This window comes from Vombatus ursinus, unplaced genomic scaffold, assembly GCF_900497805.2.
Source record: "Vombatus ursinus unplaced genomic scaffold, bare-nosed wombat genome assembly UNPS02014861.1, whole genome shotgun sequence".
Lineage (NCBI taxonomy): Eukaryota > Metazoa > Chordata > Mammalia > Diprotodontia > Vombatidae > Vombatus > Vombatus ursinus.
In genome coordinates this window covers 13,697,052-13,714,522 of record NW_020954639.1, presented here as the reverse complement: position 1 = coordinate 13,714,522, position 17,471 = coordinate 13,697,052, and the positions used below count along the sequence as shown (strand labels likewise).

The 17,471-nt window shown below is 37.6% G+C and overlaps 1 protein-coding gene across 2 annotated transcripts in view; it reads right to left on the bottom strand.

Annotated features, from left to right (window-relative positions):
* The window catches only part of ARMC4 (armadillo repeat containing 4), a 209,328-nt gene that overhangs the window by 113,540 nt on the left and 78,317 nt on the right, over positions 1-17,471 (bottom strand). For both annotated transcript variants that reach the window (XM_027841620.1, XM_027841622.1), the window contains 5 exons: positions 15,823-16,032; positions 12,223-12,468; positions 10,527-10,637; positions 7,264-7,418; positions 6,232-6,474 (listed from right to left, as the gene is read on the bottom strand). In XM_027841620.1, the coding sequence (XP_027697421.1) occupies positions 6,232-6,474; positions 7,264-7,418; positions 10,527-10,637; positions 12,223-12,468; positions 15,823-16,032 (965 nt within the window). The remainder of the gene's footprint in view (positions 1-6,231; positions 6,475-7,263; positions 7,419-10,526; positions 10,638-12,222; positions 12,469-15,822; positions 16,033-17,471) is intronic.

Below are 17,471 nucleotides of genomic sequence, written 5' to 3'. Positions count from 1 at the left end.
AAAATCAATAATCAATAATTGATCATTATTTGAAGTCTGGTGAGAAAAAGTATTTAGCTTGGAACTTGTATTTCTTTAAATGGTATTGTATATTTAAAAGGAATACCAAGTTGTACATAATATATTTGTAGTTTCATGTGCAATGATCTTTTTTTCATTATACTATATTATGGAAATGCTTGTTTTATTCCATAAATTGAAAATAAAATAAATAAAAATTTTAAAAATAAAATGTATTATATATGTAAACATGTATACATATGCACATATATCTTGATAAATTACTTGCATAAATATCACTAATGAATAAGTAAGGAGTAGTTTATGAGATGCAGTATATCATGACGGATCTGGCCTTGGAGGCAGGAAGACCTGAGTTCAAGGGTCACCTCTAATACATATTGACAGTGTAACCTTGGGCAAGTTGTTTAACCTCTCCATCCTCTTGTCTACTCTCAAAGACTATAAATCACCAATAATGTACTAACTTTCACTGGCAGAGAGTTTACTTATTCTAGACTATTTTCATTAATAACTAAAACCACAGGTACAGTCCCTAAGGAGTAGCTTAATGACTTATTCTATTATTTTAATAAGAATTCTTTTATATATTGTACTCTAAGACAGAAAAACCATAACTGATTGGATCATATGCTAAAATCTCTAAAGTTCAGAGTTGGGGAAAATCCAGATAGCTGGGGTTTAAAAACAGTTTACCTTATAGAAATACTTGAAGAAAAAACAAAATACCTAGGGAAGATTAAATATAATCCTATCTGTAATCCTAACTCTAACCCTAACCTCTCTAGAGGGCTCATTTTACTAACTCAAATTTAAAATTAATTGGGAGCAAAAATCATGCCAACTATAAAACTAGCACAAAGATATATATTGAAAGATGAGGCTGTACCTTAAAGATTTAAAGTTATGGTTAAGTGTTTTAACAAAAATATAAAATACATCTATGTTTCCTGATTATGTGCTAACTGTACTCAGTCCCAGGACTGAGGAACACTTCAAGGAGATCCACGACCATTCATGTAGAAGTGGCATTTAGTGGCAATAAGGGGATGGTGTCCAGATTTTTTTTGCCAGGTTAAGTACTATTTCTCCATTCTAGTAAATAATACAAAGAGGTATTTAATTCTCTTAATTCTATTTTTTAAAGCATTGAGCTCCCAGAGACAGTGAATCTGACAAAATACCTCAGTATTAGATCTATCTCTGTCTTATCTGAGTATATATCCTTTCTTAGTTCTTCCTCTCAAATGTATTCCCAAGAAGTACAACTCCAACTGTAAAATGCCAGTGATTACTAATTTTTATAAAAACAAAGTAAACATTTGAAACATAGAAAGGTAAACATCCTCCTCACCTCTACCCCCTGCAATGCCCAGAGGAAAACATTTCAGACTATAGAGGAGCTGGGAAGGAAGGGAAAGAAGGCAACAGATGACCACATTGGAGTCCATAGTACGGTGGGGCTGGGAGTGGTTTCAGCAACACAGCTTCTGTCCTGACGCTAGTCATGTCTGATCAACCCAAGCAGCTTTGTTCCAGAGTCCTGGCCCCTTTTTTGTGACACTTATCCTAGCCTATGCTTCTCCTCTCTCAGCCCCATGTGGCTTCTTTGTCCAACTCTCAGGTCAGCCCATCAGAAGTGAACTCTTCAAATCTCTCTCCTGAACTCAGTGAACTGGCTTTTAAAGATTACTCTCAAGCATGACTTACCATTCTTTGAAGTCAGTTGGACATCTCACCATATGGCTCTTCTTCTGTGATTAGGTCAGTGAAAAGCCAACGTTTACACTCAAAACAGATAAAATGGTACACTACATAGCAATATCCAAGCAAATGAAGAAAGCATATTGTCTTGATTATGATATGCAGTTGGATAGGAAGTCAATCAAGTTGGTTCATCACTACAAATATCTTGAACAGGCATTTCAAAGAGAAGATGAGCTGGACCCAATATTGAACGGAAAAAAAGAGTGGTCTGGATCACATATGGGAAATCATGTAGTATTGTCAATGATCCTAGTCACAAAAACCAATATTTTTAACACCAACATTCTCCAGGCTATATGGGGGTGAATCATAAACAGCACAGTCTTAGAAGACAAAGCTTAGCAAGTGATACTAAAAATATATTAATCAAAGAAAGAAAAGAAGGTGGGCTAGTCATGTAGAGAAGAGGTGTTAAACATGGGGTGGCCCACAACACTCCCAAGTACAGCCCAAACCAAATTAAAATGTTAAATGGGAAGTTTACCAAAATAAATAAAAATAAAATAAAACACAGATAATATTACTTTTTAAAAACAAAATAAGTATGTGACCTTATGTATGGATTAGTGTCCCTTATTCCTATTTGAGTTTGACACCATTGATGTAGACAGTGAAGGCAGGGTAGTACATATACTCTGCTGGTAGTCAAAAGTATCAAAAGACCAAGAGAAAGGCCTCCAGTGTGTCAGGTAAATGACTTATGAAGGAATTATTGAAAATTGTTGTTCGGTTGTTTCAATCACGACCAACTCTTTATGACCTCATTTGGGGTTTTCCTGGCAAAGATAATGGAGTGGTTTACCATTTCTTTCTCCAGCTCATGTTCCATATGAGGAAACTGAGGTTAACAGGGTTAAGTGACTTGCCCAGGTCACACAGCTAGTAAGTGTCTGAGACCACATCTGAATTCATGAAGATGAGTCTTCCTGATTACAAGCCCAGTGCTCTATCGACTGTGCCACCTAGCTGCCCCATCACTGAAAGACTCTGGATCAAAATCACTACAAATGAGAAACAAAATAAAAAAATCAAAGATACAGAGTTGAAAGGGGCTGGTCATTTAGTAAAAAACCATTCATTGAGTACCTACTCTATGCCATGCACTGTACAACTTGAAGGTTCCTTAGAGGGCATCTAATCCAATCCCCTCATTTTACGGATGAGGAAACTGAAGCCCATAGAAATTAAGTGACTTAGCCAATCACATAGATAGCAGTGGAAGTATTTCATCTAACTTCTTCATTGTACAAATTATGAAAAAGCCTAGAATGATTAAATGTTTGCCTATGGTAGGCAACCAGTGTACCAAGTTTCAGAGCCAAGAGTTAGGTCATTTGACTTCAATTCTCCAACACTTTCCATTCTCCCATTCCTAGATTGCAACCTGTGCCAATGGAGAAGGTACCATTGTCAATGAGTTCACAAAGCCACTTAGGTATAAAATAGAACCTAAAGCATCAGTGCCAGACTTCTCAAAGCTATTGACTTCTTCACTGGTATTGGATGGACTGAGGTTATGTTACTGCCACAAATTTGTCTATAAAACTCAATCTTTAACATATGCTTCATTTGGAAATAAACACTGTCAGTACTTCAAATCCTTCATGGCTCTTATTCAGGATCTGATAGTTTGATAGTCAACTCTTGGTTATCTTGAGATGGATCAACCCTTGTGGATTCAATTTAAAAAACTGAGAGTGTCTACTACGTGTTAATAACTCTGTTAAACATTGGGGATATGTCTAAGTGCTTACTATGTATAAGGTATGAATATTTCCTATGTGTCATGCTAGGAAATATAGGGATGAATAAGACACAATCCCTGCCCTCAGTTTCCTCATCCATAAAATAAGGTTAAAATAAGGTTCCTTTCGATTCTAATGATGTACAAATCAAGAAGATTACCAGTCTCTTCAGGGAGGCATGTAAGTAATTGTTGCACAAATTATGAAGTATATTGCAAATTCAAAGAATTTTGCTGCTATCAAGAAACAGCAGCAAGTACTTCTACCTGGGGTGTGTAGAGGGTGGTGGTGCAGAAGGAAGGGGACATCAGAGAAAATTTCAAGGACAGGATGATCTCAGCTAGGCCTCTCATTATTTAAATAGAATTTTTAAAATAGGAAGAAATTGGAAGAGTAGGGAGAAAGTAGTGAAAGTTGTAGGATTTAAAGCAGGAAGCAATCTAGTCTCATTTTACATATGGAAAATCTGAAAGCCAAGAGAAATTAAGTGACTTACACAGTCAAGTAATAAATAATGATGATGATGATGATGATGATGATGATGATTCACATTTATGAACCACTTTATGGTTTATAAAGAGCTTTTCTCATGACAACTCCGTGAAGTATGGGGGTTCATTACTATTTTTCCCTATTTTTACAGAGGAGCAAAAGCAAGATTTAAACCTAGGGTCCTTTGACTCAAAATATTCTTTGCATTCAGCATGAAAAAGATGGAATCAGTAAAGACACAGAGACAGAAAAAAAGCAGAAAGAGTTCAGGGAGTGACAACTAGTCTGATTTTGTAAAAGCATAGAGTATGTGAAGGAGAAGAGTATGACGAAGCTAGGCAGGATCCAGTGAGTGAAAAGCCTTGAATAATTTGGGCTCATTGGGAAGGCAGTGGGGATACCCTGAAAGGTTTTGAAGAAAAGGGAATCATGATCAGTGCAGTACATTAGGTTTACTCTATGTGTAAGATAGACTGGATTAGAGAGTGGAGTGGAGTGGAGTGGAGTGAAAGTAGAGGCAGGGAAGACCTTTTGAAGGCCATCAAACAGTATAGGTGAAAAATAGAAGAGGACCTGAACATGGCAGTGGAAATGGAAGAGAAGCATTTGAAACAAAAGATAGTGTAGGGATAGAATCAATAGGCCTCAGCAACTGATTGCATTTGGATGGGGGTGAGGAGTGTGGTGAGGAAAAGGGGGAAATCAAGAGTGACAATGAGGTTTTTGGCTTGGGAGATTGGGAGAATGTAGGCCATAATTAGAAATCAATTAGAAAAAGGAATAGGTCTGGGGAAACAAGGATAGCCTCGGTTGGACAGTTGAGTTTAAAGTGGCAGTGGAACACGCAAGTGGAGATGTCAAGAAGGACATGTAAACCTGCAGCATGGGGAGTTGTTGGGGCTGGAGATAGGGACATGGAAGTCATCCACCCAAAGCTGAGCTTTGTCCTAAGTGACTCATCCCTGGGAGTGCATGAGGTGCTCAGGGAGAACAGCATCACAAAAGAGAGACAAGTTGACTGACATTTATGGCATGCTGTAAAGTTTGCACAGCCTCTTATACACATCATATCATTTCAACCTCACCGTGTACACTCGGCCATTACCATTATCCTGCCACATAAACTGTAGCAACCCATTTTCCATGAGAGAACCCAAACCCAGTCTGGATCAGAGGTGTCAAATGTGTGGCCCAAACCAGATTAAGATCTAAGTGGGAAATATTTAACAAACCAGATAAAAATATGAAGCAACACAGATGATATTGTTTTGTGGTTTCCTAAGTCAATATGGCTTCACTCACAGGGATCCATTTCTATTTGGGTTTCATTCCACTGGACTACAACTTCTGCTTCAGGTTGCAGATAATTCCCCAGTGAAGTATTTCTCTCTTCCATCAAGAGCACTGCTCAGACAGACACAACTCTTTCTACCTTTTCAAAAATGAATGCTACCTGTGTCTGGGTTATAAAAAAAGCATGGAGCTAGATCTGACTTTTGACTTTGCCCAAGGAAGGGGAGTGTCTCCTTCTGTCATCCCAAGAAAATGGATGAGAACACAACCAGAGTCTCCTGTGATGTCACAACTGAGAAAAACATGGGAGATACTTTCAAGAAAGAGTGTACCTGTCATTGACATAACTGCACCTCCCTGGTCTACACCACCCCTGCCAAACTATCCGACCCAAAGTCAGGGGAGCTGACCTCATGGTAGTCCTGATATAGATGGCAGCAGGAAGATCTTAAATGTGTCCCTTCTTGCCATTATAACCTGAAATGCCTCATTCTCTACAAATAGTGGGGTACATTTTAGCTTTTCATTATTTTTGTATAATTACAAATATATTTACTATTCTATCATCATACAAATATAGCCTTATATTAATTACCTTATTTTTTTGTTGTTTTAGTCTGGACTTGTGACTTCATAGACATAGTTTCTGTACAGAAACTCTTCTGGTGCCTATCAGAAAATTGTCTGCAACTTTTAACCTTCAAGTGGCACCAAGATTAGGTGATTTACCTTTGGCCATATAGCCAGAACAAGTCAGAGGATGGGTTTGCACCCAGGTCCTCCTGACTCCAAGGCCAGCATTCTGTTGACTACATCACATTGCTTCCTTATTCCATGTTGCTCATGTACTCTTAGATCTTACTCTTACATCTACTCATCTATCATAGATTAAGTTCCCAAGGATGCCACTCACATCATGTTTTCCGGTTCGGCTGCACATGCTCCAACTGCTTTTGTAACATTCACAAGAAGAGCTTGGTTTGTTCCAACAAGCAAATTAACAAGTGGCTGAATGCCACCGCATTTCCGGATAATAACTCGGTTTTCGTGTTCTTGACAACATTCTCCCAGAGCTCCAACCACATTCACAAGCACTTCTTCAGGCTGATCAGTTAGAAGTCCTACCAAGGTTTCAATAGCCTTGTATTCTCGAAACCTAAATTGTAAGTTGAAAAGAGAGAACATCAAAATATTTCTGCAGTATTGTTTTAAGAAAATATTTTTTTCCGTTTGAGATTTTTTTATTGAAATTCTGAGATGAATTAAATATTTTAAAATGTTTAATGAAATTCAATCATGTTTAATCAAGTTCCTTACCATCATATATATTAAATCTGACATTTGCTATATTCTATTTGTTCAGATTCAATTAATAATTTAAATAAATAGTGGCTTTAATAACTTCAGTTAAATATTCATCTCAAAGGAGCTTAGAAAGATAGAATAGCTACCTCAATGTCTGAGCTAGGTGATACAAAGGATAGAACACGAAAACCGAGTTATTATCCGGAGATGCGGTGGCATTTAAGAATAATATTTCTCTGCTGGCTATTTCTATGGGTTGACTGGATCAATAGGAATTAATGAACACTTTGACTTTTCCACAACCTCAGAAGTTTCATTTCTCATCCCTCCTCCCTAAAATTGCCCAGATTCCAAATCTTCATCAGGTAAAGTGGAGGCATTTCTGAATCCAAAAGGCTGCCTGCCCACGAGTCAAGCAGCATATCTACCCAGTCAGCTCATACCATTAGTTACCTTGGCCCTAGGGGAGGGAAAGTTCCCCATGTACAGGAATCTTTGCTAGGGTGGGTTCCCACAGAGCCAAGAATTCCTTTTATTAACAAGTTAGCCCAGAACTGATCTGCTAGGCAGGTATATAATACCTGAGACTTATGTTAGTCTCTATGAAATTTTTACTTAAAATTAAATGTTCCATCCTTACTTTGTTACATTCTCCTTGCAGATGGCGCACTTCCATATGGCTCCTGTGACTGCTGCTAGCCTTTCTTTATTGTCTGTATTATTAAGTAGAGTTGCAAGTGGCTTAAGGCCACCATGCTGCCTAACCAGGTCCCGAGTTTCCTTATCTTCAGCACACTAGACAAAAGCACCAAGGTCAAAAGATCCCATTAGATGTCAATAAATTATGTAATCTATTACCATTCTTGATAAGTTGAAAAAGTGACTCTAGCAGTTATAAAATTTCCAATTATATGGCGTCTTTCTCCTGGGGAGTCTGAAAATGGAGCACCATCCTTCCCTGCAGTGAGGTGATAGTGTGAATCCCAAACACAGAGCATGGACTTTAAGATCTCTTTAAGTCAGCTAGGAGGCTTGAGTCACAAAGACCTCAGTTCAAATCCTGTCTCAGGGCAAGATCCTGGGCGAGGCACTTAACCTTTCTGGATCTCAGTTTCCTCATCTGTAAAATGAGGGGGCTGGACTTAATGATATCCAAGGTCTCTTCCATCTCTAACTATGACCCTATCTCTGCTCCTCACTTAATAGATCCTGGAAGGATCTAGCACTTTCTGCTCCCTTGTCAATTCGCCTCAGAATCCAATTCTATACTATGCTTCCATGAAGATGAAAATGAGCCAATCTTACACAAATGAGCCCCTGCACACACAGCAATCATCCCCATCAACAAAGCCTGGTGACAGCTTTCATATACCATCAGAGTATATTGCAGAAGGAAGAAAGCTCTATTTGGAGGCAGAGAATCTGGGTTCAAATCTTAGCTCTGTAAGACTTATCCTCTGTATGAGGATGTCACTTAATGTCCCTGGGCCTCTCAGTTCCTTCATCTGTAAAATGAGGGTGTTGAACCAGATGGTTCTTTTCCAACTCTAACTCTATGATCCTATGACCTAAGCATTACTCAGTGTTGAAATGGATGACCTCTCAAGTCCCTTTTGTTTATCTTATGAACCTTGAGGATGGAGGACTAATTATTAATGGAGCCTAAGAAAGTCTAGCTAGTAAAATTCAGCAATCTGCCCAAGTGTACCACAGTCTCTCAGTGATAGAGGATGCGGACCTTCTGGTTCCAATGGTAGACTTTCATCTTTTATTTGTAAACACCTTATCAATTACATGTTTTAGTTCAGTATTGGAGATAAATTTTAAAATTTAATGAATATTTTTCGATCAAATAGCCCTTTTCTCAGGTTACAAAACCTATAAATAATAAAAAAAAATGGTGCTTAGGTAGTATCCTGAAAAGAAAATTGAAATCAAGGCCTCATATGTAATACAGAGGCATGAAAGTTATATTCTATTGGTATCTCCTGGTTTCATCATTCATGATGGTAGAGTAGAAAGATCACTGGCCTTGGAGTCAGAGGATCTGGGCTCAAAGCCCTCTGATGCTTATTACCTGTGTGACCTTGGACAATCACTTTACCTCTCGGGGCCTCAGTTTCCTCATCTGTAAAATGAGGGGGCTGACCTAAATAGCCCCCGAGATTCCTTTCAGCTCTAGACCTACTATCCAAGATGTGTGTCATGAGTAGAAAACTTAGTATCTTTGCAAAATTTACATGGATTCCAAATTAGTCTGTTATACAAGTGCCACATCATAAATTTTTTTAAAATTACCAATCTTTACATCTAACAATCGCCGTCAATGACATATAGTGGGCACACGGCAAATTTCAAGGATATTTCAATCGCTCTCCTAGTTACCGAGGTACCTTCTCCAATGTCTTCTTTCAGGCTCAGATAACATTTTAGTTCCCTACCACTTAGCTACCTGATTCATATCTGTGTCAAGAGCCACTTCCTCTAAGAAATCTGACCTGATTAGATGGGAGGTAACTCATTAATGTTTCAAAGAGCGTGTTTGGGGGCAGCGAGGTGGTGCAGTGGATAGAGCACCAGCCCTGAAGTCAGGAGGCCCTGAGTTCAAATCTGGCCCCAGACCAAATACTGGACGCTTACTAGCTGTGTGACCCTGGGCAAGTCACTTAACTCCAATTGCCTTAAAAAAACAAACAAACAAAAAAAGAGCGTGTTTACTTTCTACCATCTCTCCCCTGTCTGACAAAAAAAATGTTTAAAAAATAAAAGAATAAAATAAGGGAACAAAAAAGTGAATACACATGTATATCCATTTGTTCTCATTAGAACATGTTTCCAAAGCTATTGTAAAAGACACAGAGTTTTAACAGAGGGAAAGACAGAGAGAAGGAGGGAGGAAGAAAGGGAGAAGGAAAGGGAGAGAGGGAAAGAGAAGAGGAGAGAGAGAGAGGGAGTGTTTAATAAGGTAAAAATGTATACAGAGCTTTTAAAACACCATAAACTTGTACTTGAGGATTCTGTAGCACTTATTTATAATACAATAAAATACTTTAGCAGTTCAGAAAACTCTCTAAGATTTTAAGTGGCAGAACAGGTGTTGATCAGCATTGGTAAAGGTAATAGTAGTTTCCTCACTGAGAGCTCCCTACATTGATGAAATCACAAATTTTACTAGACAAAATTTACTAAATTACATATTTTACTATATCTATCATGTTCCCAATAATGCCTTTCATTCATTGAATTTAAAATAATCTCTACTCTACAACAGATACAAATACATTATTTTGTATTTTACATGTAGTTTATTTATAGTATTTTTATATTTAAAACTTACATTTAAAACAAAAAATTAAATCAACATACTACCTTTCATATGTCCTACAGAAAACACCTCTTAGAAATATAAGGATCACTCAAATCTTCACTTTAAGTAGGTTAGTGGGTTATCACATTGGTGTACTCTTATCTGTTTAAGAAATCTGTTTAAGGCTAAATGTAACCTGTAAAATAGAAGAATGGGGGCAGGGAGGGGGAGAGGCAAGAGCATAGGAGCTATGCTCCAGTATTTGCACAGCTCTCACATAGAAGAAGGACTAACTTGTTCTCTGGAGCTCCTGAGGGCAGAACACAGAGTGATGGGTGAAAGTTGGAAAAAGTTTAATTTAAGTTGATTCCTAACAACTGGAGCTGCCCTAAAGGGTGGAATAGGTTGCCTGAGAGAAACAGTGGGTTCTCCTTCTTTGGATGTTTCCCCCAAAGGCTGGATGACCACCCATCAGGGGATCTTGTGGTGGGGATTCTTAAAAGCACATGTTGAACTTGGTTGGCTGATGAGGTCCTTTCTAGCTTTGAAATTCTATGAATCTAGCCAGCCCCATCTGGGAAGGTCATTGGTCGCACCTGATAGATGGCCATGGCACAATGTTCCTGAAGCACCTCATTTTCACTACTTAGGTTTTTCACCAGATTTTCAATTATCCGCTCTGCTTTGATGGCTGCACGGTAGCGTTCCTAAAAATAGAAGTTAAAATACAATTTTTATCTACCATATATATAGATATATGCCATATGTATTTGTGGACAGTAATTAAAAAAAAACCAAAATTTTACAAGATTTTTTTAAAAAAATTAGCTACTATATCTGTAAATTTCCTCTGCCTTAGAGATTTCCCTTCAAAACTGTACCCTTATTTTTTTTTTAGTAAAATATTTGTCATGGGCTTCCACTAAAATTTTATCAGGCCAGATCCTAGGAGATACAAAGTTAAAGAAAATCTCTCTACTAGCAGTCATCTACTGCTCTTGAGCTACACCCACATTTTTAACCCCTCCCCCATATTATATCAAAAGAGTATGCCAAAAATGTCTGTAGTACTCCCTCACCTTATACATTTATCCCGGTTCTCCTATCTCACTGACAGTATTCTGTTATGAAAACAGAGCATTGGATAAGAGACCATTATGCAGATTGCCCAATTTTAGTTTTGTGCATTTGTGGTAAAAAAAAAATAGAATTTGAATAAAAATTTATAATTTTTTTAAAAAACTACTTCATCAAATTTCCTTGAATTAAAACCTAATCCTTATGATGGAAAATTTCACTTTCAAGTTGAATGATATATAAATTTCATGTTTTTCTGGGGCTTTGGGGCTTCTCAGTAAGAACTTAGTTAATTTGGAAAAATCTGATTTTTAACACAGCTCATTATTAAATAGACTTAGATATACTAGAGACTAAACCACTACCACCCAAACACTACTTTATAAAGTGAAAATCCAATATAAAATAATAAGCAAATGCCAATACTTTTCCCTAGAACAGTATAATAAAAGTTTCCCACTGTTGTTTGACCTGGGCTATAATTAGGAATGCTTTTATCCAGTATAAAAGGCAAAAAAGGTATCTCGAGCTGGGGGAGGAGGAAGACAGGTACTTTCTGGACACTGGGGTAGAAAATCACAAATAATTCATAATTCTTGCTAACTAGGTTCTATTTTGGCTGTATGTGGCTGGTTCACACGTCCTGAGATGATAGGCTGTGCTGGTAGAGAAGAGGTCCTCTTCTATTCACTTGTCCCTCCCCTCAACCATCACCATCACTCTAGGTATTGGCATGTTTGAAGAAGAATTAGAGCCATGTGTGGGGGCAGTTAATCTGGGAGTTTACCATCACTCATCTATGCATTCATCCATAGATGCTTCTCCTATGACTGTCTAAAGAGTTGATTCAGGGCATAAATGCTCTAAATTGGCTCCACATAAATTTGGCAGTGCCTGGGACAAAGCCCTGGTTGCCCTGGCCTGGTTACAAGTCTAGTCTCATAACATCCTAGCCTGAGAGCCTTCCAAGAGAATTTCAATTACTTGATATAGTATGGGTATAGATTACCCTACAATGTTCTGCCAAAAGCTGAGCTCATTACAATAAAATATAATCTCCAAAAATTATAGTATATTCAATAATTATATTAAATATGCACCACAGACATCTATCCAAAAACTTCTCTACAGTCATTGCAATATATTTTTTAAAGCTCAAGGAACCTTGAACTTTCTTCACTTTGTAGTAAGGCAGACACATTTCGTGCAGTATACCTCTGATGCACATTCTTGCAGGGTCCCTACAACAGGAATTAGCATGTTCTGATGTGAAGACTTCAGCAAGCGAGCCAAGAGAGGGATGCCCCCAGCTTTCCGAATGGCTTCTTTGTTTATGTGGCTCTTACTACAGCTCCACAGTGCCAAAGCCCCACATCGGGCCACTTCTACATCCTTGGTCTCATACAGGCAATGGTGGTGCATAGGGTCTGTTTTGCTCTGAGCATAGTCCAGCAGCTCAACCTGAAAGAACAGGCAAGTCTTTCTATCCATCCAATAAAAACCAACCCTGCAGTACAGTGGTACAAATACAACCATCCCCATTTTATGGATAAAGAAACCAAGGCTGAGACACATTAAGGACTTGTACACAGTCACACAACTAGAAAGTGCCAGAAGCCCTTCAGAATTCTGATTCTGAATCTAGCGATCGCTCCATATTTCTACAAACATAACTCAACAGCCATAAAATCACCCATCTCACTACCATTAGTAATAAGTATGTTTAAGAATTTACAATGTGCTAAATAGCTGCCAGTAAAAAGAAAACACTAAATTATGGGAGGTATTGTATAGTCTCTCCCCAGAAGGAGTTACATTCTCCCCAGAAGGAATATACCTATGAAGGTCCTATGTCCTTCATGCAATACTTTCAAATATAATCAGCATATTTATGCAATATCTTTGGTTCTAGCAAGTGAGAAGCTCACATTAGTTAAGAGCAATACAGAGATTTCCGAGAAGTTTACCAATTTTCCCCAAGGGAAAAATTATGCAGAAAGTGGTGATGTTAATGATGAGTAAATAACATTTGTCAGCACCATAGGTGCTGATGCCATGCAAGGAAGCACGGAAGGCACAGTTCTGGCTCAGCACATTTGCACCTGCTCTTCTGACTCTGCTGATGATTTGGATCTTTTAGCTAACATTGATGAGAAGACTAGTGCAAAGCCACCGGGAACAGTAACTACTTGTCCATCTCACATCACATTTTATAAGACTCAAAAGAAGAGTGCTGCCCATTTCTGGATGTCCCCTCCACCTGCTGCTTCAGTTCACCAAAGTTATTTACTATGTCAGCTCTGAACCCGAAAGGCAGTTTCAATGTCTGGTGAGATGAATAGGATCCAAAGGGAACATTTTCTTTAAACTTGTCTCTTCTGTCCCTGTTGGGCATGTTAGATGTGTCTTGCTCAAGTGAACCATCTCTAGGTGAGCTACAGCATCTAAATAATTATTCTCAATTATAAAATATTTTTGATAATAAACATCACATCCTTCACACTAAATGAGAAGTTCATAATAGTGTTAGACTTGGAATAAGATTATTCTGAGAATGAAAGGTCTATAAAATTAAATTTAAAATTGATAAATTAATCATTTTCATTAGTAAATTTTTAAATAAAAATAGTAAAATTAATTACAAGCATTTTTAATGTTTAGTTTAAAAAATATATTTTATCAATAACTTAAATATTAAACACTGTTCCAACCAACTGATCTTGCCTAGTAACTCCTTACAATTAATACAATTTAATTTAATAATTAATTAATTTAATAATATAATTAATATATTAAATACTATAACAATAATTTAATCACTCTCTCAATCCTCATGACAATCTTTTGTTCGTCCAGTCCTTCTCATCCATTTGTCCTCTCATATAATCACAGTGTTTATTCATATACGTCTACCTTTTTTTTTTGGCTTTGCATTATTTCACAAAGGTCTTTTGGATTTCTTTCTATTCCTCATAGTTGTCAGTCTGAATGGAATTATGGTATTCCATGCTATTACTCCTCCCCTAAGGCTTGAATATGCAGTTGCTTCTAGTTTTTTGTAATTACATATAATTATGTTTTGAAAACCCTTGAAAAGATATCTCTTTTAAAATTCTTGATAGTACTTTCAGAGCATATGGCCAGTGATGGAATTATTGGGTCAAAGCATATGATTTATTTTTTGCAACTTTTACTGCCAACTTTATCTCCAAAAAAGTTCAATTTTGAAATTCTTTCAACAATGAATCTGTATACCAATTTCTCCACAATCTTGCCAGGATTAAATTTCATTGATCTTAATATATATCTATTCACACTCTTTAACCATTCATCCATTGTTGAACTAGGAGTTACCACTGATCATTGTAACCACATATATTTTAGATGCCAAGTTTCATCTGTCATACTTCATCTGTCATGTTTGCTATAAATATCTCCCCAATCTATTTTTCTTTTAATCATTTTGTTGTTGTTGTTGTTGTATAAAGGGCAGCATGGAAGAGTAGACCTTAGATACAGAAAGATCTGAATGCAAGTCTCACCTCTTGCACATTTTGGCTGTGAGACCCTGGGTAAGTCACTTGATCTCAGTGGTCCAAGAAACCCTCTAAAACTAGAATTGCAGAGAGGGCACTGATCTGCTTTGATAGAGAGTTCTGTATACCAATAAAATGACAAGTGAAATTCCCGTTCCCCATTTCTTATGTTTCATAAGAAGGTTTTTGTGTCTTTATTTTTAATTTCACTAAAGTCAAGTGTATCAATCATATGCCGATGGATGGCTTGCTGGACAGATCACTGGACCTAGAGTCCGGAAGACAGAAGTCAAAATCAGGCTCAGAGACTTACTAGCTGAGTAACCTTGGGCAAAAACTTTCCACTGATCTAAGCAATTAAGAGCCTTAAGTGAGCAGGTGCTGACCTACCTTAGAAAAGTTCTCTACCCCACGGATTTCACAGGTCCTATACATTTCCCTATCTCTTCTATATAACTCAAAGGGCTCAAGGAAAGTTTTACTCAGAAGGAAAAGTTTGGCCATGACCAAAAGTTGGAGAATTACTGGCCCCTCGTAGTCTTTTTCACTATGTTTCTAAACCCAGATTGTTATGGTTCTTCAGTCATTTTTCAGTCGTCACCTTCGTGATGTCACCTTGGGTTTTCTTGGCAAAGATACTGGAGTGATTTCGCCATTTCCTTCTCCAGTTCATTTTATAGATGATGAAACTGAGGCAAGCAGGGTTAAATGACTCGACCAGGGTCACACAACTAGTAGGTATCTGAAGCCTGCTTTGAACTCAAGAAGATGAGTCCTCTTGACTTCCAGGACTGGCACTCTATCCACCGTGCCTCCTAGCTGCCACAAACCCAGCTTAATATATGTTTATTCATGAAAACCACAATATTGCTTAAAGTAATTTTGGTTCATATTTAGGAAGATGATGGAATGAATTAATGAGTAGTGAACATTTCTATACTACTTTTAAAGAGTGAAACTGTTACTTAGGTGGTAGGTAGAGCAAAGGATGCCAAGTACCAATGTTGTTAATGTAAATACTTGGGAAAAGATCATATTAAGGAAATATGATTTTAATGGAAAGAATCTTTTAAAACCACACACACACACAGAGTTATACCCTGAGAGGTGATAAAATTATACCCTAAGAGTAAATTAGAAATTTTAGGAGGAGAACTCATTTTCAAGCTAAATTAGACCCTAACTAATAAAACATTACTTCAATGAACTGAAAATAATTGTTTTTATTTCACACCTCAGTAGCTTTTAGCCCATTCATCATAATATTTATGCTACTTACCAATTTCTTGATGCCACCATGCTGTCTCACTGTCCTCCGGGCTCTTCTGAAGTTGGCAACATTTGCTATTGTTTCCGCTGCCAAACATTTCAGATTTTTATCTGGAGAATCAAGTATCTTCACCATAATTGGTAAACCTCCAAGGTCAACAATTGCACGTCTGATTTGAGAATTATGGCTAATTTCCTTCAAGATTTTTAATGAACCAATCTAAATGGGGGAAATGTTATAAGCAAAAGATCACTTAAGAATACATGACAAAGTCTATGTTAAAATAATTCCCATGCTATGCTAAAATAGTTTTTTCATTTTAGAAGGCAGCTGATCTTTCCAAACTAATTTCATATTCCTTCCTATCACACATACAATGATCCCACCAAACTCTTACTTGGTGTCCCATTTCTAAGCGCGCACGTACACACCCCCCCCATATTTCCATCTCCTGTCTCCTTGTCTTTGTGTGTGTGTATATATATATAATATATATATATTCTATCTCCAATGCTTAGAATAAACTCTGTCCTTATTCCTGTCTTAGAATCCCTAATGATTTGTTGTTATTATTTAGTTTCAGTCATGTTAGACTCTTCTTGACCCCATTTGGGGTTTTCTTGGCAAAGATACTGGAATGGTTTCCCATTTCCTTCTCCAGCCCATTTTATAAATGTAAAACTAAAACAAACAGGGTTAAAGGACTTGTTGAGGCCAGATTTGAACTCAGGAAGATAAATCTTCCTGACTATGTACTATCCCACCTAGCTGCCCCACCCCCACCCAAGGACTCTGTGGCTCAAATAATGTTGATGTGAGACAAAGACAGATTTTTTATGTGTGATGTGAGACTATAATAGAGATACATAATAGAAAGCATTGAAATAGCACTCTAAGGTTTACAAAGTGCTTTACAAATTATATCTCATTTTATGCTCGCAAGGCAGCAAGGTAAATGCTATTATTATCCCCATTTTATAAATGACTGACTCAAAGGCAGTCAAATCACCTGCTTAGGGTCACACAGCTAGTAAGTCACTGAAGTGGGTTTTGTACTCTAGTCTTCTTGCCTCCATGTCTGGTACTCTAGCCATATTGCCACCTAGCTGCTCCATAAGAAGTATAAAAGCAGATAAAATGCGACTTCCTACATGAAGCCTATCCTGACTCCCCACCCCAAGTGCTCTGGACCTCCCCCTCAAAATTACCCTGCATTTATTTTGATTTTGTATTTATTTACATGTGTACCTATCATTTCCCCAAAATAAAATATAACCCCCGCCCCAGGGCTGGAACTGAGGTTTTTTTGTTTTGTTTTTTGTTGTTGTTGTTTGTTTGTTTTTTGTTTTGCTTTTCATTGTATCCTAAGCACAGTTCCTTGAAAACACTTAACAAATGCTTATTGAATAAAAGCCCCTAGGAACCTAATCAGAAGGAACTGCAACATCCTGCAATATTGAATCTGCCTTGGTACTTAGACCTCATCAGTACTCTCAGTACCCTCTGCTCTTCTGAGGAGAAGGCAAAGCTTCCACTAAAGGGGGTGCCCAGGCTTGCCATCTCTTCCTTTCCCACCTGGCTGCACTCCTTCAGACTTCTCCATCATGGTCCTGTTCCCAATACCTTCTTCAGCTGATTTTCAGCTGTGTTTTGTGAGC